This window comes from Myotis lucifugus, unplaced genomic scaffold (genome assembly GCF_000147115.1).
Source record: "Myotis lucifugus unplaced genomic scaffold, Myoluc2.0 scaffold_402, whole genome shotgun sequence".
Taxonomy (NCBI): Eukaryota; Metazoa; Chordata; class Mammalia; order Chiroptera; family Vespertilionidae; genus Myotis; species Myotis lucifugus.
Window position 1 is genome coordinate 863,931 of NW_005871450.1, and position 23,124 is coordinate 887,054.

Genomic DNA, 23,124 nt, shown 5'->3' on the forward strand with positions numbered 1-23,124 from the left:
TTTAACAAGAGAACCATTCTCCTGAATAATAACGTTGATTGGGAAGTGAGCATGCACAGCCCTCATCCTATATAATAAAGAGGTAATATGCAAATTAACCCCCATGCCCTCAAAGATGGCTGCCTATGACCATGCCGGCAGGGGGGTTAGTGAGGAATGACCAAACGACTGAAAAAGCAGGCTGTGTGGGGCAACCAGGCTGTCAGGGGGGACATGAGGGGTGACCAGGCTGGCAGTGGGGGATAGTAGGGGGTGACCAAGCTGGCAGTGGGGGCAGTTGGGGGTGACCAGGATGGCAGGGGTGGTGCAGTAAGAGGTGACCAGGCCAGCGGTGGGGCAGTTACGGGTGACCAGGCCAGCTGGGGCAGGGGTGCAGTTGTGGGTGACCAGGCAGGCAGGGGGGCCAGTTGGGGGTGATTAGGCTGGCAGGGTGGACAGGGATGGGTGACTAGGCTGCCGGGGGGAAACCAGTCTGGCAGAAGGGGACAGTTGGGGGTGACCAGGCTAGTGGGGGGGCAGTGAAGTGTGACCAGGCCAGCATGGAAGGGGCAGTTAGGGGTGATCATGCCAGCAGGGGAACCAGTTAGGGGCAATTAGGACAGCATGCAGAGTCAGTGAGGGGCGATCAGGCTGGCAGCTGGGGGTTCAGTTAGGTACAACTACGCAGGCAGGAAAATGAGCGATTAGAAGCCAGCAGTCCAGGATTGTGAGAGGGATTTGTGGCTGCTGGTGTACGCCCGATCCCCGGGATAGGGCCTAAACCGGCAGTTGGACATTCCCCAAGGGGTCCCAGATCGGAGAGGGTGCAGTTTTGAATGAGGGGACCCCGATGCATGAATTTCATGCACCGGGCCTCTAGTCTTGTAATGAAAGCCCAGTGTAAGACCCTTGATTATGTTCTGTACATGATGCAGATATTATGAATGGTGGCCAATTCCTACATCCCCATCATTTGTCAACCCAGAACCTCTTTTCTTTCCAGGGAGACTGAGTTCTATGTTGATGTGTTTGAAGTCCATCTGCAGGGTGCCTCTGCAGCCATTTGGAGTGCTGTTAATATTTTCTGGAAAGGTGATAGTCCGATTGCTGAGAATGACCTTATTCTTGCAGGAAATGCAGTAAAGAGCTCAAACTCTTTTACAACAAGATAGTTTATGTATTCTTGAGTAATCCTATATAATAAAAGGGTAATATGCGGGGGTGGGGGCAGTTAGGGGTGACCAGGTCAGCAGGGAGGGCAGTTAGGGGCAATCAGGCTAGCACACAGAGGGAGTGAGGGATGAACAGGCCAGCAGGGTGGGGGTGGGGGCAGTTATTGACCAAATGGTGGAACGACTGGTCACTATGGCATGCACTGAGCAGGCAGGGAGAGCAGGCAATCAGGCAGGTAGGCAATCATGTCCGACTGCTGGTTTAGGATGACAGTTGGAAATCCCCTGAGGGATCCTAGATTTCGAGGGTGCACAGGCCGGGCTGAGGGACCCCTACCCTGGTGCATTAATTTCGTGCAGCGGGCCTCTAGTAAGTAAATAAATAAGCATGAGAATATAAAAATATCACACCTTCCTCAAAGCTTCAGGCCCAGCTCCCTCCTAAATTTCCTCTGTCCACTGAAGAGGCATTAAGTAGGCGGCAGATAAAGGATGGAATTATGTAAAGTGGGCAAGGAACAGATAGGACCTAGGGAAATGGGGCCCATCATAATTGAAGAATTTGGAGTCTGATTTTTCTCATTCTACCATACCTCCCAGAAAAATACTAGAACCCCAAACAGCCTACTTTAGCCTTAAGATTGGGCTGGGAGTGCTCCAGAGGAGATCAATGCCAGTCTTTTGTTCAGCTCACAAGAGAAGGTAGCCTATTAAGTGAAAGGAAAACCAGACTTAGTTCAAAATATCACAGCTCTGGTCTTAGCTCTGCCCATAGCTATGTAATGTGTGAAACTCACTCAAGTTTTCCAGATCTGTGATTCCCTTTCTGCCAAAGTTGTGGGTTAGAGGAGATACATTTAAAAGGCCCTTTCAGCACTAAAATTCACTTTGAGTCTGGGGGCAGATACAAAGCAGAGCAAAACTTTATTAGAAATGTCAAACACATCCATAGGAACTCTCTGTTCTTCAAGTCTCCACCTGCTCATCAACTCATGACCAGCAGTAGGAGGCTCCCAGCCCAAAGAGGTGTCCTGTGACTCGGGACAGATGTCTCCACAGGAACATTGTCGAGTGATTATAGCAATAGCAGCAGCAATAGCCCAAACCTCCCAATGGAAATGGGAAGCCAAGTGGTGGCCCCATTTCCAACCTTTCGGGATTGAATGAGAGATTGGTATGGACACATTTCCTTTACCCACATGGGTCCAATTGTGAATATCCCAGACATCAGCCCACAACGAGGTAGAGATGTACAGCCTTTGACTTCCAAAGTTGAGTCGACGTCTCCTATGGAACAAGGAAGGATGGGGAGACACACAGATGTTTTAGAAAACCAGAGAGGAATCCAGTCCCTCCTCATTCCTGGATCCCTCAGTGTCAGAACCTCTTGGGATGCACTCAAATGTCTAGTTTTCCAGTCTCTGAAACCATCAGATGTTCAGTTTACCTCCAGCAACCTGAAGTTTTCCTTGATAGCATCGAGTTGTATCAATGGGACAGGGAAGAGAAGGCGCACTCGAACAGGCCCCCAAAGCTAAACAGGTTGGGCAGTGGAAAGTTGTTGACATATTGGGAGCTGGAGGGGGAAAGAGAGGAAAAATTTAAGAGTATGTCCTGCTTTTGGAGTGCTCTTCTTGCTACCTCATCTTCCCCAAGTCTTTCCAGTTGATACCACTCTAATCAAGGCCTATTACTGCCACCTCCCCACTCTTTCCCAACTGATTTTCTTGGCTGTCAGAACCCCATCCAACATGACTTTCAAACTCTGTGCTTAGTTCCATCTAGGATCATTGTCTAGAAGGAGAAAGAGATGTAAATAATTCAATACAACTCAGTAGGCATTGTGTCTTAGGTATAAGAGCAAAAAATTAAAGGAAGACCCAACTACCTAAAAGAAATTGGTGTTTTCAGGGAGCAGATATCTGAGTTGAGATGATGAATAGAGGTTAGCTTTGTGAAAATGGGGGGTTTGATGGGGTAGCACAGGAAACAGTAAGGACAAAAGCCTGGAGCTGTGAGCCAACTTGGTGAATATGGGGAACTGTAAGCAATTGCAGTGTTGATATTCAACTGCGAGGCACTGGTAGGGCTGGACTGGCTGTTATAACCGTGTCCATTCTGATTGACCAGTACCATTGTCAACTAATTTGAATACCAGCCTCAGCTAGAACACAATAGATAAGAGAGGGAAGAGAAGGAAGTGAGCTGAAAAGAGAGGCCAAATGGGGGAAGCAGGCTATGATCAGGTGGCAGCCGGGAAGCCATAATTGTTAGGTTAACGCCATCACCTTGTTCAGAGATCTTCACAGACATCTTGTTTAGTGACACAAAACCCAAGGTATATCCCAGCCTTCACTGATATCCCTCTCTTCTGAGCAGCATTGAGACCCCAAGGTAACAATTTAGAAAAAGAAAGACAAGCAGAAGGTCTGAGGTCCTTTTGTGTGTGGCCCGCTTGGACCTAAGCCACGTACGAACACAAAAAGCGGTGTCGGGTGGGTGGGTGGGTACGTGAGATACCAGGGGCACACTGTGGAGAGCATACAATCATATAACCACTATGCTGGACCCCAGAAACGAATACAAAACAACGCTGAATGCAAACCGCATTGGAAAATACACAAACAATGATAAGCTGTGGGGAGAAAAGGACAAGAAGGAGGAAGACCTACACTGCCTTCTGGGTTGACTGCCTTTCCCTCTCCCCTCCCGAGGTACCTGGGATCACCTCTGGATTCCATATCTCAGGGATGTTCTTCCTGTTGTTGCAGAAGGAGTGCTCACAGTAGCTACTGTAGGAGACCACCATTATGCCGGGCGGTGGGGAGTGCTGGACCAACGTTATGGCGGGTATCCCTTCGGGGTTGCAGCCCTTCGTGGCCAGAAGTGCCATCTTGGCCCCTGTTAATGAAAGGACAGAACAGGACTGATAGCTGTGTCCTTAACCCCTCTTCCAAGAAAAAGCCGAAGAATGTATCAGTTACTCAGCCTGCCCTTATCTCGGCCAATGGGAAAGTGGGGAAAACTAGCCCAAGGCCAAGAGTATGCTAGCCACCCCCCTGTCTTTGTGTAACCAGACCCTAGCTGCATGCTGCCCTTGCATCACTAGCCCCCGGCCCTCACTCAACCAACCGGAATCGACCAAATCAGTGGTCAGGGTGTGTCCCCACCCCCCAACCCCAAGCCCTATAAATTCTTTGTTCTCTTGGAACTCGGGGCTCTCTCTTGCATCCAGTAATGGAGGCAGGGGGGTGGGGACCAAGTCCCGGGCTTGAATAAAAGACCCTTTGCTCTTGCATCGGAAAAGGCTCCCTGGTGGTGGATTATTGGGGACCCCGAACTCTGGGCATAACATTAAGAGCGCAAAGAGAAGGAAGGGGGGTGGCGTGCCTCACCTTTGGCCCTGGGGAGAGGGGAACAGCACTGACACGGATGCCATCACCTTCCTCCCATTCAACCTGACCGCCCCTTCTCGTTTTACCGGATTTGACCATCATCAGGGATTCCTGGCACAGCGCCCCATTGTCACAAGTCTCAACTCTCTCCGTGGTCCAGTTGAATGCGCGTGGGTCCTCCTCCAGGCTCATGGATATGCCCTTGTGACAGTACAGATGCTGCGCCACTGGGGTGGGAACAGGGTACAGGTCAGCACCTGCCTTCCTCCGTGGGGCCCCCATCACACCTTTCCCGCCAGAACTCCCGCCTGTGACCCGGATGCGCTTTCCCCTTGACCTCCACACGTACGAGTGGAGGAGGCTCTGAGGAGAAAGAGCAGCAGCAAACCCTGGGCGTGACGGGCCCCCATGGCTCCGTGAAGAGAGGGTTGGTTGAAACGACCCGGTTCTGTGATTCGGTGGAGGAGAGAGAGCTTTCGACCACCTTCGAATGAAAGAGGCTAAATTTAGGTCCCATGAGTGCGGACATCAGGGCAGGGGTCACCGGTATGTCAAGAGCTGACCCCCAAAGCCAGGCTGCCCCTGTCCATCCAGCTTGTGGGTTGGAGCCAGTTACCACGGTCACTGGGCCTCAGTGTCCACCGCTGTGATGCTGAGGCCCCGCCACCAACTTCCTCAAGGCAAGGTGTGCAGCCACCAAAGCCTCTCCCCACCGCAGGCCCCAGGCGTCTGGCCCAAAGGCCCCTCCTCCCTCTGGCCCAGCAGCCCAGTCCCCACCTACGGTCGGCCCCCCAAGGCCCAGGTATCCCGGCCCCCAGCTCCTAGATCCATCAGAACCTGGGATCCCCGCCCTGACCTCCGAGGAGCTGGGGTTCAGCCTCCTCTTCCCGCAGGGCCCGTCATGCCAGGCCCAGACCTCTCTCTCAGACCCGTGACCCCAGGGCCCAGGCCCACCCCCCTCAGACCCGGGAGTCCGCTGCCTCCTCCCGTCATCTCTTTCCTCAGGCCCCAGGAATCTCCGTCCCCAGTCCCCTCTGAGCCTTTAAAGGGCCAAATTCCACCTGCTTCCAGAGAATTTCCACAGAAATCTAACGGTTCTAAAGGTTTCGGCCCGGAACGCCCTCTGGCCCAGCCCGGCCTTCTCTGCTCGTCTCTCCGAGGCTCGGAAGGCGGGGCCAGCCTCGCCCCCAGGTCACTCGAAGCCCCATTGGTCAACACGAAAGCATCTGATGCGCTCATTGGATGAGCCTGGAGGAACCGCCCGGGAGAAGCCTATTCCTGGCCGTCTTGGAAGGCGCGCGCATGCGCCAAATGGCGAGTGGCGGTTAAGCGGCTGCGCGCAGCAGGTGGGTGGGGACGCAGGCGCGCCTCGGAGGACATGGCTGATTCTTTTCTCAGCGCAGGGCGGGGTGGCGCACCTCGGAGGACATGGCTGATTCTTTTCTCTCTCTGGGCAATGGCGGCTCAAGATGCCTTTTGTGTACGTTCAGACTTGGAACTGTTTCTGTGAGTTGTACGGTATAAATGACTATTTTTTTAAATAGAGAAAATGCTGTAAGAATGATGATAGTAAAGCTCTTAATTTTAGGTAAAAGTATACCAAGAACTCGGAAATGGTTAATAACACTCTAAAGACAGTGAATACAAATATTAAGAGATAGCAATTTAGCTAGGTTAGGAAGAATGTCATATTCTTTTACAATACCCAACCAACTGAGCCAGGGCTTCTCTGCCAATTTTTAAATTGGATTGTTTGTTTTTTTGGGTGTTGAGCTGTATAAGTTCTTTATAAATTTTGGATATTAACTTCTTATTAAATGTGTATCATTGACAAATATCTTCTTACATTTAAAAGGTTGTCTTCTCATTTTGTTGATGATTGCCTATGCTGTGCAAAATCTTTTTAGTGTGATGTAGATCCGTTTGTTTATTTTTTCTTTTGTTTCTTTTGACTGAGGAGATATGTCAGAACAAATATTGCTAAGGAAAATGTCCAAGATTTTACTGCCTATGTTTTCTTCTAAGAGTTTTATGGTTTCAAGTCTTGTGTTTAATTCTTTAATCAATTTTGAGTTTATTCTTGTATATGGCGTAAGAAGGTGATAGTTTCACATTTTTTGCATATATCCAATATCATTTTAGATACATGGAAGTTAACTTTTCCAACACCACTATTGAATAGACTATTTACTTCATTGTATGTTTTCAGCCATTATGTCCTCAAATAGGTTCTAAATTCCTTTCTCTTTCTAATCGCCTTGTGATACTCCTATGATGCAGATGTTGTTACTCATTTTTAATTATTTTTTCTTTGCTGTTATTATTATAAAACTAGAGGCCTGGTGCATGAAATTCGTGCAAGAGTAGGACTTCCTTCCTCCGACTGCTGGCACTGGCTTCCCTCTGGCACCTGGGACCCGGGCTTCCCTCACAGCCCTGGCTTCATCCGGAAGGTTGTCCAGAAGGACGTCCAGTCTAATTAGCATATTGCACTTTTATTATTATAGATAGATTTTTAAAAAAATATATTTTATTGATTATTCACAGAGAAGAAGGGACTGGGATAGAGAGTTAGAAACATTGATCAGCTGCATCCTGCACACCCCCAACTGGGGATGTGACTGCAATGTGACTGCAACCAAGGTACATACCCTTGACTGGAATCGAACCTGGGACCTTTCAGTCCACAGGCCAACGCTCTATCCACTGAGCCAAACTGTTTAGGGCTATAGATAGATTTTTATTGATTTCAGAAAGGAAGGAGAGGGAGAGAGAGGTAGAAACATCAATGATGAGAGAGAATCATTGGCTGCCTCCTCCACACCCACACTGGGGATTGAGCCTGCAACCTGGGCATGTGCCGTGACTGGGAATTGAACTGTGACCTCCTGGTTCATAGGTTGACACTTAACCACTGAGCCATGATGGCTGGGCATCTTTGTTGTTGTTAAGTGTTTTCTGTTATCTTGTCTTTCAAATCACTGATTCAATCCTCTGATTCCTCTAGTCTGACTTTGATTCCTTCTATTACATTCTTGATTTCAGATATAGTATTTTTCATTTCTGATGGGCTCTTTTAAAATAATTTTACGTCTTTTTTGTTGTTGTTGTTAATTCTCACCTGAGGATATTTTTTCCATATATTTTTTAGAGAGAGTGTGGAGAGAGGGAAGGAGGGAAAAAGAAAGAGAGAAACATTAATATGAGAGAGACACATCGATTGGTTGCATCCCCAATGCACTCTAACTGGGGCTTGGGATTGAACCTGCAACCCGATATGTGCCACTGACAGGGAATCGAACTTGTGATCCTTTGGTGCATGGGCTGATGCTCTAACCATTTAACAGCACAGGCCAGAGTAACATTTATGTCTTTTTTTAAAGTTCAAAAATAATTTTATTTTGCTTTGAAGGGGTTTTGTAGTTACATGTAAAGTGGTGCCTAGGGAGCTATGAATATGCAAAAACATTTTAAAAATTTTATTTTATCTTTATTTACTTATTTACTTTTATTAATTTTATTATTTTTAAAATCATTATTGTTGAAAGTATTACATAGGTACACCTTTCCCCCCATTAACTTCTTCCAGTCTGCTCCCATTCCCCCCCTCCCAGGCCCTCACCACCTTATTGTCTGTGTCCTCGGATTATGCATATACTCATACAAGTTCATTGGTTGATCTCTTCCCACCCACCCTCCCCTGCCTTCCTTGTGAGACTCAATAATCTTATTCATGCTTCTTTGTCTCTGGGTCTATTTTTGTTCATCAGTTTATTTGGTTCATTAGATTCCACATATGAGTGAGATCATGTGATACTTATCTTTCTCTGACTGGCTTATTTTAGCATAATATTCTCCAGGTCCATCCATGCTGTTGCAAATGGCAAGACTTCTTTCTTTTGTATTGCCGCATGGTATTCCATTGTGTAAATGTACCATGGCTTTTTTATCCACGCATCTACTGATGGGCACTTAGGCTGTTTCCAAATCTTAGCTATCGTAAATTTTGTTGCTATGAACATAGGGGTGCATATATTCCTTCTGATTGGTGTTTTGGATTTATTAGGATATATTCCTAGAAGTGGGATCACTGGGTCAAATTGGAGTTCCATTTTTAATTTTTTGAGGAAACTCCATACTGTTTTCCATAATGGCTGCACCAGTCTGAATTCTCACCAGCAGTGCAATAGGGTTCCCTTTTCTCCACAACCTCACCAACACTTCTGGTTTGTTTATTTACTGATAATAGCCATTCTGACAGCTGTAAAGTGATATCTTACTGTCATGTTAATTTGCATCTCTCAGATGATGAGTGACTTTGAGCATTTTTTCATATGTCTCCTGACCATCTGTATGTCCACTTTGTAGAAGGGTTTATTTAGGTCCTTTGCCCATTTTTAAGTTGGATTGTTTGTCTTCCTTTTGTTGAGTTGTATGAGTTCCCTATATATTTTGGAGATTAACCCCTTATTGGATGTATCATTGGCAAATATAGTGGGTTCTCTTATTATTTTGTTGATGGTTTCTTTTGCATTGCAGAAGCTTTCTATTTTAATGTAGTCCCATTTGTTTATTTCTCATTAGTTTCCATTGTCCTAAGAGATGTATTGGTAAACAGAGATATCTGATATTTTAGTGCCAATGGTTTCTTCTAGGACTTTTATGGTTTCACATATTACATTTAAGTCTTTTATCCATTTTGAGTTTATTATTTTGTATGGTGTAAGTTGGTAGTCTAATTTCATTTTTGCATGTACCTGTCCAATTTTCCCAACACCACTTATTAAAGAGACTATTTCTGCTCCAATGTATGTTCTTGCCTCCTTTGTCAAATATTAATTGAGCATAGTGGCTTGGGTGGATTTCTGGGGTCTCTGTTCTGTTCCATTGATCTATATGCCTATTCTTGTGCCAGTACCAGGCTAGTTTGAGCACAGTGGCTTTGTAGTATAACTTGATATCTGGTATTGTGATTACTCCAACTTTGTTCTTCTTTCTCAAGGTTGCTGCGGTTATTCGGGATAATTTCTGGTTTTACAATACAAATTTTTGGAATGTTTGTTCTAGGTCTGTGAAATATGCTATTGGTATTTTAATAGGGATTGCATTGAATCTGTAGATTGCTTTGGTTAGTATGGACATTTTAATGATGTAGATTCTACCAATCCATGAACATGGTATATTTTTCCACTTTTTTATATCTTCCTCTATCTCTTTTTTCAATGTTTTGTAGTTTTCTGAACACAGGTCTTTTACCTTCTTGCTTAAGTTTATTTCTAAGTATCTTATTTTTGTTGTTGCAATAGTAAATGGGATTTTTTTAAAAAAGTCTCTTTTTCTGAGAGTTCATTATTGGTGTATAAAATGCTATGGATTTTTTGGGTGTTAATTTTGTATTCTGCTATGTTTCTGAATTCATTTATTATATCTATTAGTTTCTTTAATGGAGTCTTTAGGTTTTTCTGTGTGCAGATAATGAGAGTTTTACTATCTCCTTTCCAATTTGGATGCCTTTTATTTCTTCTTCTTGTCTGATTGCTATGGCCAGGACTTCCAGTACTATGTTAAACAATTGTGGTAAAAGAGGGCATCCCTGTCTTGTTCCTGTTTTTAGGGGAAATGGTTTTAGTTTTTTCCCATTGAGTATGATGTTGGCTGTAGGTTTGTCACATATGGATTTTATTACTATTCCCACTCTGCTGAGAGTTTTTATAAAAAATGCATGTTGGAGTTTGTCAAATGATTTTTTCTGCATCAATTGATATCATCCTGTGATTTTTGTCTTTCAATTAGTTTATGTGCTGTATCACATTTATTGATTTTTGAATATTGTACCAGCCTTGCATCCCCATAATAAATCCCACTTGATGATGGTGTATGATTTTTTTCATGTATTGAGGGATCTGATTTGCTGAAATTTTGTTGAGGATTTTAGCATCTATGTTCATCAGGGATTTTGGCTTGTAGTTCTCTTTCTTTGTCGTGTCTTTATCTGATTTTGGAATTAGGATAATGCTGACCTCACAGAAAGAGATTGGAATTGTTTCTTCCTTTTGAATTTTTTTTGAATAGTTTGAGGAGGGTAGGTGTTAGTTCTTCTTTGAATATTTGGTAAAACTCCCCCATGAAAGCATTGGACTATGGCTCTTGTTTGCTGAGAGTTTTTTGATTACTGCTTCAATTTCATCAGTAGTTATCAGCCTATTCAGGTTTCTGATTCTTCCTGATTGATTTTTGGAAGATTGTATTTCTAGGAATATGTCCATTTCATCCAGGGTGTCCTGTTTGTTGGAATAAAGTCAATCATAGTATTTTTTTTATGATCCTTTGTATATTTCGGTGGGGTCAGTTGTTACTCAACCTCTTTCATTTCTGGTTTTATTTGGGTCTGCTTTTTTTGTTTCTTGATGAGTCTGGTTAGAGGTTCATCAGTCTTGTTTAATTTTTTGAAGAACTAGCTTTTGGTTTTATTGATCTTTTGTACATTTTTGTTTGTTCTCTATGTTATTTATTTCCTCTCTGATCTTTATTATTTCCTTTCTTCTACTTACTTTAGGCTTTTCATGTTGTTCTCTTTCCAATTCATTGAGTTGTAGTGTTAGATAACTTACTACCAGTTTTTCTTTCTTTTTTTTTTTTTTTTTGAGGTAGCCTGTTGTGCTATGAACTTCCCTCTCAGGACTGTCTCCCATAGATTTTGGATTGTTGTGTGTTCATTTTCATTTGTTTCCAGGATGATTTTTTTATTGTCTAAAGTTTTACATATGTCTCCTTTTTTTTCCCAATTGACCCCTCCACCCCAGCCATTCCCACCCCGGCAAGCCCCCACCGCTCCAGTGTCTGTGTCCATTGGTTATGCTAATATGCATGCATACAAATCCTTTGGTTGCTCTCTACTCCCCCCTCCCCTACCCTTTGACTCTGGATCTATTCTTGTTCATCAAATTATGTTGATCATTATATGCCACATATGAGTGAGATCATGTGATATTTATCTTTCTCCAACTGGCTTATTTTGCTTAGCATAATGTTCTCCAGTTCTGTCCATGTTGTTGCAAGTGTTAAAAGTTCCTTCTTTTTTATAGCAGCATAGTATTCCATTGTGTAGATGTACCACAGTTTTTTAATCCACTCATCTGCTGATGGGCATTTAGGCTGTTTTCAATTCTTAGCTATTGTAAATTGTGCTGCTATGAACATAGGGGTGCATATATCCTTTCTGAGTGGTGTTTCTGGTTTCTTGGGATATAGTCCTAGGAGTGGGATTACTGGGTCAATTGGGAGTTCCATTTTTAACTTTTTGAGGAAACTCCATACTGTCTTCCAAAGTAGCTCCACCAGTCTGCATTTCCACCAGCAGTGCAGGAGGGTTCCTTTTTCTCCACATCCTCGCCAGCACTTGTTGTTCGTTGATTTTTTGATGATCACCATTCTGATAGATGTGAGATGGTATCTCATTGTTGTTTTGATTTGCATCTCTCAGATGATTAGTGACTTTGAGCATGTTTTCATATGTCTCTTGGCCTTCTGTATGTCCTCTTTCAAAAAGTGTCTATTTACATCCTTTGACCATTTTTTGATTGGATCATTTATCTTCCTTTTGTTAAGTTGTATAGTTCTCTGTAAATTTTGGAGATTAAGCCCTTATAGGAATTATCATTGGCAAATATGTTCTCCCATGCAGTGGGCTTTCTTGTTGTTTTGTTGATGGTTTCTTTTGCTGTGCAGAAGCTTTTTATTTTGATGTAGTCCCATTTGTTTATTTTCTTTTTTTTTAAATTAAATCTTTATTGTTCTGATTACATTTGTTCCTCTTTTTTTCCCATAACTCCCCTTCTCCCAGTTCCCGCCCCACCCTCCGCCGTCACTCCCCACCCACTGTCCTCATCCATAGGTGCACGATTTTTGTCCATTCTCTTCCCGCATCTCCCATTCCCCTCCCCCCCCAAGAATAGTCAGTCCATTCCCCTTCTATGTCCCTGATTCATTGTAATCACCAGTTCATTCTGTACATCAGATTATTTATTCACTTGATTCTTAGATTCACTTGTTGATAGATGCATGTTTGTTGTTCACAATTTGTATCTTTACCTTTTTCTTCTTCCTCTTCTTAAAGGATACCTTTCAGCATTTCGTATAATACTGGTTTAGTGGTGATGAAGTCCTTTAGCTTTTCCTTATCTGTGAAGCTCTTTATCTGACCTTCAATTCTGAATGATAGCTTTGCTGGATAAAGTAATCTTGGTTGTAGGTTCTTGGTATTCAGTACTTTGAATATTTCTTGCCATTCCCTTCTGGCCTGCAAAGTTTCTGTTGAGAAATCAGCTGACAGTCGTATGGGTATTCCCTTGTAGGTAATTGAGTCTCTTTCTCTTGCTGCTTTTAAGATTCTCTCTTTGTCTTTTGCTCTTGGCATTTTAATGATGATGTGTCTTGGTGTGGTCCTCTTTGGATTCCTTTTGTTTGGGGTTCTCTGTGCTTCTTGGACCTGTAAGTCCATTTCTTTCACCAGGTGGGGGAAGTTTTCTGCCATTATTTCTTCAAATAGGTTTTCAATATCTTGCTGTCTCTCATCTTCTGGCACCCCTATTATTCTGATATTAGTGCGCTTGAAGCTGTCCCAGAGGCTCCTTACACTATCTTCACACTTTCGGATTCTTTTTTCATTTTGCTTTTCCAGTTGGGTGTTTTTTGTCGAATCTTTGGTTTGATTCTTGTGCTCCTCTGGTCTGCTATTGGGTATAATATTCTTTATTTCAGTCCGTGTATGCTTACTTTCTAATTTCTTTATCGTAGCATCGAGGGTCTCATTAGTTTTCGTGAGGCTCTGCTCAAGTTTATAGCAAGCCCTCAAAATTGCGATTCTTAGCTCCATATCCTCCATTTCTGTCATGTTTTTTTGTCTCCGCATCTTTTATGCTTTCTTGGTGCACCCCCTTGTGGTCTTTGTGCGCAGTCTTGTTCTAGCCAAGCCTTAATTGTTGTAGTTAACACTAGAGGGATTTGACCACCAGGCCGACTGGCTGTAGGAATCAGCTGTGTGGAAAACGTCTGTCTTCTGGGGAGGCGCTAATCCAGCCTTTGCCTGAGGCAATCGGCAAATGGCTGTGCGCAGGGTTTGGGCGGGGCGGGCTCAACAGGGCAGGCGGAGGGAGCAGTTATGGCCGCTCTCAGTCCCGTTCCCAGAGGCTCTGCTTCTCAGAACCCCGGCAGCCGCTGCAAACCTCGGAGAGAAAGCTGCCCTCAGGTTCCAACTGATGCCGGATAATCCCGCTTCTCCCCTTTGAGTCTGGGTCCCTAGAGACTCGCCCGGATCTGGAGCCCAGAGTCTGAGACTCACTCCCGACCGAAAACGACAACCGCGCCCTCAGCCACCAGCCCGCTTTCGCGCGCACCTCGGTACCTTTGTATTTTCCACACTGCGCCTCCTCTGAGCCTCGGTTTGCTGTTCTCTTTCCTTCTAGTTGTAGAGTCTCTCTTCAGCCAGCCTTCCTGTGGTTCTGGGTGATGTCCGTTCTGTCTTTTAGTTGTATTTTTGAAATGGTTGTTTGAGGCAGCGGTCTCCCGTGTTTACCTACGCCGCCATCTTGGTCTCTCCCCATTTGTTTATTTTCTCTTTAGTCTCCATTGCCCTAGGAGCTGTGTCTGTAAAGATATTGCTGCGACATATGTCTGCTATTTTGCTGCCTATGGAATCTTGTAGGATTTTTATGGTTTCCCTGTCTTACATTCCAGGATGTTTTTTACTTCTTCTTTGATATCTTTGGTAACCCATTCATTGTTTAATAGCATGCTATTTGGTCTATTTTGTCAGATATAACCATTGCTACCCCAGATTTGTTTTCTTCATTTGCATTTGCCTGAAAAATTTTTTTCTATCTCTTCATTATCAGTCTATGTGGGTCCTTTGTTTTGAGGTGGATCTCTTATAGACAGCATATATATGGGTCATGTTTTCTTATCCATTCAGCTACCCTATGTCTATTGATTGGAGCATTTAATCCATTTACATTTAAGGTTATTATTGATAGGTACTTGTTTGTTGCCATTTTTATTCTTTATGCATGTGTTCCTTGTTTCCTTCTTTTTATAGCAGTCCCTTTAGCATTTCTTGCATTGCTGGCCTGGTGGTGATAAACTCCCTTAGCCTCTTTTTGTCTGCGAAGCTTCTGATTTCACCTTTAATTTTGAATTATAGCCTTGTTGGATAGAGCATTCTCAGATTCAGTCCCTTGCTTTTGAATATGTTGTATACTTCATGTCGTTCTCTTCTGGCCTGATATGTTTCTGTTGAGAAATCAGTTGATAGTCTAATGGGAGATCCTTGTAGGTAACTTTCTGTCTCTCTCTCGCAGACTTTAAGATTAGTTCTTTGTCTATAATGTTTGCTACTTTAATTATGATATGTCTTGTTTTGGTCTTTAATTGTGACTCTGTGTTCTTCTTGAACTTGTATGACTTTTTTCTTCCCAAAGTCAGGGAAGTTTTCTGTCATTATTTCTTCAAACAGGTTTTTTATTACTTGCTTAGCTTCTTTGCCTTCTGGCACCCCTATTATATAGATGTTTTGTTTCATGTTGTCCCAAAGCTCCCTTATACTCTCCTCCTGCTTTTTAATTTGTGTGTGTGTGTTTTTTTCCAGTTGCTGCTTTGTTTGGATGTTATTTTTCTACCTTGTTTTCTAACTTGCTGATTTGCTCCTCAGCTTCTTCTAGTCTACTGTGGAAACCTTCCATTGTGTTCGTTATTGCAGCTATGTCATTCTTCATTTACCTCTTGATTCTTACTCATGTTGGTGTATTTCTCATTCCTCTCCTTATAATTTTCATGTAGTTGCATGTAATTCTGATCTGGACATTTGAGCGTCCTTATGACTATTACTCTGAATTATTTCTCTGACAAATTACTTGCCTCCATTTAATTTAGTTGCTTTTCTGGTGATCCTCTTTTTCTTTCATTTGGGGGTGTTTCTTTGTTTCCCCATTTTTGCTGTTCCTTTGTAATTGTTTCTATGAATTACATCAAATGGTGATGCCATCCAGATTTTTTGGGTTGGTCTCATGTAGTAGATGTTTTGTGGGACCCAGTGTTGCAGTCTCTCAGGTCTCCTAGGCTGTGTTCTAGGGAGGCCCCTACTTGAGATATTTAGGTTCTCCTGTTGTAGTTCGGTCTTGAGTGTTATTGTCCCATTTGTGGATGGAGTCGCCTCTCAGGGTGTCTGATTATGTGGTTCATTCCCTACCACGTTGTGCCAGCCATTGTGGAGGTGCTTACTGAACAGCACAAAATACAGGGCATGACACAGAAGGAACAGAACACGAATGTACACAAGGCCCTTATAGCCCCCCAAAAAGTGACCACCACTAGAGAAAACAGTACTAGGCAAGAGAAAAGAGAGTAAGAATGATAGGAAAAAAAGAAAGAACAAATAAGGTGAGAAAACACAACAGAACAAACAAACCAATCAAGCACAAACAAAAAACTACCCAGAAAAATGGGGGAGGCAGAATCTGATGCAGACCTTAAGAAAAGAAAATAACGTTAAAGAATTAGAGGAGCCGAAACCGGTTTGGCTCAGTGGATAGAGCGTCGGCCTACGGACTGAAAGGTCCCAGGTTCGATTCCGGTCAAGGGCATGTGCCTTGGTTGCGGGCACATCCCCAGTGGGAGATGATCGATGTTTCTCTCTCATCGATGTTTCTAACTCTCTATCCCTCTCCCTTCCTCTCTGTAAAAAATCAATAAAATATATTTAAAAAAGAATTAGAGGAGTAGGGGAAGGACCACAGTTTAGAATAATGGAGGGAGAAAAGGAGGAAGACAAGAAAGGAAAAAAATTGAAAAGAGAACAGAGGAGAGAGCAGATGGCCTAAATTTAGGAAGTGAAACAAGAAATTAGGAGAAGGAAAGAGAAAGAAGAGAAATAAAAATAATTGAGTAGTGAAAACAAAGAAAAGAGAAAGGGAAATTGAGTAGGAGCAGGGAAAAGGAAATTAAGTATATGAATAAAACAACAGAGACTAGAATAGTAACAAATCAATAAAGCAGATAGATAAGGAAGATCAATGTAAAAATAGGGGAAAAAAGAAAGGAAAGAAAAATGAAAAAGGATAAAGGGGAATAGGAATGGGAGAAAAAAAGGAGAAGGGAGCAAGAAAAAGGTGCAAAAAATTAAAATAAAAAAGTAATAAATAAAAAAATTAAGTTCAGTGTCATTCGCTTCAGCTGAGTTTTAATGCCTCATGGGAGCTGGTTTAGGACCCCACTTTTCTGTCTGCCAATTCTGGGCTTCCTGTTAGTTACTTAAGGTGCTAACCACTGTCAGGTACTGTTGTTTGGCTTTTAGCCCCCTGCTTGAAGCTCCAAGCGATCCACCAGTCCACTGCTTATGTCTGTCTCCATAGGAGGGGTCAATCTGCCCTCTTTGCCTGTCTACCAGCTGTCAACCTCAATCAATCAAGTATCTGTTTCTGACAGGGCTTTAAGTGGGGTCAGTGCTGTTTCGCTTTCAGGGACCATGATGAGGGTTTTTTCCCGTCCCAGAGCTATTCCTCCTTGAGTGGCCCAAAATATTACTCTGCTTTTGGCTGGACAGAGATCCTTGTATGGAGACCAATGGGGTTATCTGGGACACCAGAATTTTTATCAGTCTGGTTCCTAGAATAGTGGGGCAGATGGTCCCTCCTCCACTCCAATCACTGAGGGCTCCTTGAGACTATTTCACCTGTAAACTTGGCCTCTGCCTTTGTTTCCTTAGTAAAGCTCAAATGCAGGGTGTGGCAGGCTGTAGCACCTGCTCTGAGGCTATTGGGAGGAGTCTCCTCTCAGGGAAAGTGGCAGTGTTGGTTTGGAAGCATATGAACTACCCAATGCAGGACTCCTGGCTACCACTTTTCTAAAGTCTCCCTGTCCTGTTTCCCATCCCACCTCTCCTCAGGAACCTCAAGTCCACGCCTCCTTCCCTGTGCCAATTCCTTGGGTGTGTAGTTGCAAATGAAAACTCCTGTGGTCTGGGTTTAGAGATTTTTAAAAAAAGGCAATTGAAACTGTGGCTCTCTTCCCACTGGCTCTGGTCTGCCGGGTCTAGACTCCGCTGCCACCAGCAGTCTTGCTACCTTTTGTAGCTTCTTGAATGATATGGGTGCTGCAGGTTGTGCCGCCACAGGTCTGGAGGCACCACCAGTCAGGTTGCTGCTGTGGCAGTGTGTGTGCTCCTGAAACAGTTCTCGTAGCTCAAGTCCCTCTTCTCTGGGCAACCCCCCTCTCATGATCTTGCTGTTCCTACCAGTCTCCAGGTGCCTTCTGTTCTTCCTTGTTATAAGTCACCTCCCTAGCTGGACCACAGTTGGAAATTCCAGGTGAATGTTCTCCAATTTAGTTGTATTTTCAGCCTGGCCCTGGGACAAGGTGACCAACAGGTCTGCCTATTCAGCAGCCATTTTTCTTTTTTATGTCTTTTTTTTAAATGTTTGCTATCTCTTTGTTGAAGTTCTCACTTAGTTCCTTGAGCATCTTTATTATCTATTATTGTTTTGAACTCTGTATCTGGTAGCTTGCTTGCCTCCATTTCATTTAGATCTTTTTCTGGGGATTTATTCTATTTTTAAATTCGGGGCCTGCTTCATTGTCTCCCCATTTTGGCTGCCTCTCTATATTTGTTTCTGTGTATTAGGCAGGTGTTCTATGTCTCCCAGTCTTGGTAGGGGAGCCTTATGAAGTAGGTGTCCTGGGGGTGGAGAGGAGCTCAGTGGTGCAGTCTCCCTGATCACCTGAGCTAGGTGTTTCAGGAATGTCTCTTGTGTAGGTTATGTGAGCCCTCTTGTAACTTAGTCTTGATTGCTGTTGGCACATCTATGGGTAGGATTGGCCCTCAGGCTGGCTGTGAGGATTGACCTTGACCACAGTGTAGGAGCTGCATTGTGGGGGCTCACCTAACGAAGCTGAATTTGCCCCAGCAGGGTTTGGGTGCCTGCTGAGATATCCCTTTGGATGTGCCATTTGTGGAGCTAATAGAATCATGCTCTGATGTGATTTGAAGCCAGTCACCAGGTGTGTTGGTTCTGGGGCCTCTTGGGAAAAACTTCATTGTGGGTCAATATCAGACACTGCCTATGACTGGTCCTGGGATCCCTGTTAGGAGCTACAAAGTGATATGTGTTTGGTGGCTGCCTCCGCTGGGCCTGGGTGTGCGTGGGAAGGGCTGAGCTATGTATGAAGCAGGCTTCCACCAGTATCAAGCTTGGGGTAGGTCAGCAAAAGGCTCAAGGAACCCTGAGATTTGCCTCCAGCTGCCAGCTGCCTGTTAGGCTCAGCCATCGAAACAGCCTCTGGTGGAATGCAAGTTGTGTGAGGCAGATTCTCAATGAGTCATCAGGTAGGAGCCAGTGGTGTTCACCAGGTTGATAGAGATTCGATTTTGGCACCAGTGCTGGATCTGAGACCACTCAGCAAAAGCAAAGGGAACTATTCTTTTCTTTTTTTAAAAAAAATATATTTTATTGATTTTTTACAGAGAGGAAGGAAGAGAGATAGAGAGCCAGAAACATCGATGAGAGAGAAACATCGATCAGCCGCCTCCTGCACATCTCCCATTGGGGATGTGCTTGCAACCCAGGTACATGCCCTTGACTGGAATCGAACCTGGGACCTTTCAGTCCACAGGCCAACGCTCTATCCACTGAGTCAAACCGGTTTCAGCAAAGGGAACTATTCTTATACAAAATAACCATTCCTGTTCTGCCAGCCAAATCCTGCAATCCATCCTTTCACACCTCCAAAGCTCAGTGCCTATGTGGATGAAGCATAGGCATATGCGGCCAAGTACATCCTGCAGATCCTGGACATTGCCACCGACGGAGCTGACACTCTGACTGCAGCTGCTTCTGCTACTGTTTTCCAGGATATGCTGCCCTTAACACAACTGCACCCGTGTCCGCAGCTGAGCTCAAGTAAGCAGTGACTCTCGGACTAGACTTAGCAGCATATACAATGGAGGAGGTCTACTTTACTTTTGTAGTGACTGCCAGAGGGGATGGATGTGGAGCCTTCTGCAGATATCCTTCTTGTATCTTAAAAATGACACACACACACACACACACACACACACAGACATAAAAATAAAAATAAGACACACAAGACTCTATATAGAAGAATTAAACCTTTAACTCAATCCCCTCACGATTGCACATAATACTTTTCCTAAAGTGATGCCATTCCTGAGACGGTAGAGCTTATACTAACTGTAGAATCATGATATGAGAACACTGTTCTCAATGCAATCAAAGGTTAAGGAGCCTTTTGTCTAACAGAAAATTGAAGAGCAATTGCCCCCCTAAGTTGTTCTGAGTATCTTGAGAGCATGTTTACAAACCCTGACTGAGCTAGCAAGAGTTCAGGGGTGACCAGACCTGGGCAGTCAGTAACAACAAAGGGAACCAAGTAAACTCCAGAGGTTCAACCCTGGCTAACAGCTGCTGTTGTGACAAAAGGCAGGAGGAGGGTGGGAGGACGCTTTTCAAAACTTGCTCCCCATTGTCCTCTATGTGGAGCCCAGTCACAGACAAGCTGGTGAAAGACTGCCGGAGGGCAGATGACACCAGGATCACTGCAGTAGGATGGGCGAGGAAACAGAGCCGCTGAGAAGTTAAACAACCTGCCCAAGTTGGCCCAGTTGTTCAGAAGCTGAGCAGCCTCGTAGACCATGCTGCCTGACTCCAAAGGCCCCACTGCGACCTGCGCTTTGATTTTGCGCTCTCCTCTCAGTGTGCCCTCTTGCTACTCAGGATCCTGCTCTTGGGCCTCCATCTCCTCAGGCACAGGGCGTCTCTCAGCTCCTGAAAGCTCCCCAGCCCTCCCTCTGCATCTGGGGTGGTGCCCCGACTCCCCCACCCCCACATTACTCCGTTCTTGGATCAGTCCCCTGCTCTGCCTCCTCTCCACGCCCAGGCCACCGAGCCAGTAGAAAAAGCTCCATCTGGGCAAAGGGAGCCACTGAAAAGGGTGGGTGTGGAGTGGCAGCACCCCTTCTAGGTGCAAGGTCAGCCCCACCCACCTTTTCCACTCCTCCTTAAGCCCTCCCTGGGATTTACCATCCACAGCCTTATGGTTATCCTTCTCCGCTGCCCTGTGGATCCCCTCCTCCTTCCCTCTGCCCTGTACACCTGGACTCTCTGTTCTTTACTCTTTCATTGCTCTGAGTCCACCTTCTGGCCCTTCTATGGCCTCCAGTCACCACTTCCCACCATCTCTCTCTCTCCCTTGGTCCTCCTGAAAACTTCTCCTGGGGCCTGTTGCACTCACCAGTGAGCACCTGACTTCTCAATACTTCATGAGTGGGGCATCTGAGCTTTCCCAGGAGACAGCAACAGGGGTCCTTTTAATAGAGCAAAGGCTGTCAGGGAAGGGGAGCCTGTGCAGCAGGAGGAGAGGTGAAGGCCTGCTATGAGGAGCTGGGGGATGGAAGCTTGCAGGGATGGGGAGAGAAAGCAGGGACCTGGGAACTCTAGGGGTGGTATTACCAGGCTCTCCCTACACAATCTTGACTTCAGAAGCCCCTGACTTAGGTTTATGAGGTCACACCTACAACCCCCCTAAAGCAGCCTGCTACCCCAGAGATGCTGGGCCAGGCTCCAATCAGCCCATCTGGCTCCCACTGTCCTTACCTGCCCATATTGTCACCTGGGTCAGGTCCTTTGTTTGCCTGCCTTATAAACTCTCCCTTTCAGAGCTAACAGACTCAATTGCATCCACAGGGCACTGGCCTTGGCACTTGTGCTGCCTTTGGGGGGTGGGAGGCCCTGCTGTTCCTTCTCTGTACTCTTTATCACAAAAGGCTGATTACCCCCCTCCTCTGGCACTGGAATCACAAAACCTCAGTGTACATGGGGCCAGGACCTCTCTTCATGTCTATCACTAGAAGCAGTGAATAAGCTCAAATGACTGTTCATGAGTCTCCACCCATGTTCTCAGTCCCTAGCTTTGTCGGCTGGAGGAGCTCGAGAAGGTAGGTCTGGACGCCAAATGTGAGGTGATCAAAGCTGTTAACAGCGTGAACCTCCTCTGAAAGCCCCATCCTGAGCTCTTGGTGCCAGGGAAGATGGACACAGGACAGAAGCAGCAGGAAAATGCAGCCTTGGCCAGTCTGAGGTTGGTGAGCCAAATCCCCAGGCTCCCCCACCCCCAATCCCTGGCTCCCACAAGGTGCACTCAGGGGCCTGAAGTCACTTTCTGGGCAAGAGGCAGTTGCCCCTCAGAAGGCCCCAGTTTGCTACCTGGCTTGGGTTTGGGTGCCCAGGGCTGTGGGGATTTTTGGGACACTGGATTTTCAGTGTTAAAACAAGCACAGTCCCCAGACAAACCTGCATGATCTGGCCACCGCAGGTCCATTAGTGAGCTCTGGAGACTGGCCCCTGTCTTCAGTCTGAGGGTTTTTCCCCCTAACTCCCCCCCCACCCCGAAGGACATTGTCCTGCTGCATTTTTTGTTGTTATTCCTCACCCAAGGAAATGTTTCCATTGAGAGGGAGAGGGAGAGAAAGAAGGAGAGGGAGAGGGAGAGAGAGAAAGGGAGAGGGAGAGGGAGAAGGAGAGGGGAGAGAGAGAGAGAGGGAGAGAGAGATCTCAATTGGTTGTTTTTTTCAAGAGCCCTAACTGGGGATCAAACCTTCCACCCGGTATGTGCCATGGCCGGGAATGGAACCTGCCACCTTTCGGTATACTGGATGATGCTCCAACCAACTGAACCTTAACTGACTTCTAAGGGGCCTTAAGTGGGTAAAAGATCACCTTGCCATATAGGACGTCCAGAATAATTGTGCTGTGTGTTGTGGTTTTTTCTCAGATCTTCATGGGCTCACAGACAGAATTGTGCACACTTACCCTGAGATACACACACACACACACACACACACACACACACACACACACACAGATACACATGTATGTGGACATGTACCTCACTCACCCCACACATACACACTCAAAAAGACATATCCAAACTTAGAAACACATTCAGAGTCACACACAGACACACACACACACATGCTTATGTTCCCACAGACACGCTCACAGAAACACACATACCCAAAGACACAGGTCCTTATAATACAGACACATCACACAAATGTGTAAGGAGAGCTAAAGTCTGAAAAGTGTACATACTCAACCAAACACACACAGCTAAACCTTTGACAGGCACACCCTGAACCACCCACAGACCCCATGCAGCTCCATGACCTCATATCTGATACATGACCTCCGTCCCTCCCAGTAGCCTAGACCTGGCCTCCAAGCACTCCAAGAGCCCTTAGCAGGGAATATGGTGGAAGATTGTTCAAAAGAGACATTCAGAGAGGATGGAGCCAGAGGGCTAGCAATTTGGAGTCACCTTCCTTCCATATGGCACAATCCTCAGACTCAGCGCAGCCCTTGAGCCAGGCCTCTGGACCTGAAGACCACTCGGGGATGTGATTGAAGGATTAAAAAACATATTGCAGCCTATATTGGAAATTTATTTACCTAAAAAGTTTTCAAAGAGTCCCAAACCCAATAAAAACAACTAAGGCATAAATCCTATAGAGA

General features: G+C 45.1%; 1 protein-coding gene across 1 annotated transcript; it reads right to left on the reverse strand.

Annotated features, from left to right (window-relative positions):
• Positions 1-2,226: 2,226 nt before the first annotated feature.
• TEX101 (testis expressed 101) lies at positions 2,227-4,828 on the reverse strand. Its single transcript, XM_006102178.1, has 4 exons — positions 4,633-4,828; positions 3,870-4,052; positions 2,599-2,727; positions 2,227-2,438 (listed from the first exon to the last, which is right to left on the reverse strand). The coding sequence occupies exons 1-4, from the start codon at positions 4,826-4,828 to the stop codon at positions 2,227-2,229; spliced, it is 720 nt and encodes a 239-aa protein (XP_006102240.1).
• Positions 4,829-23,124: the final 18,296 nt, after the last annotated feature.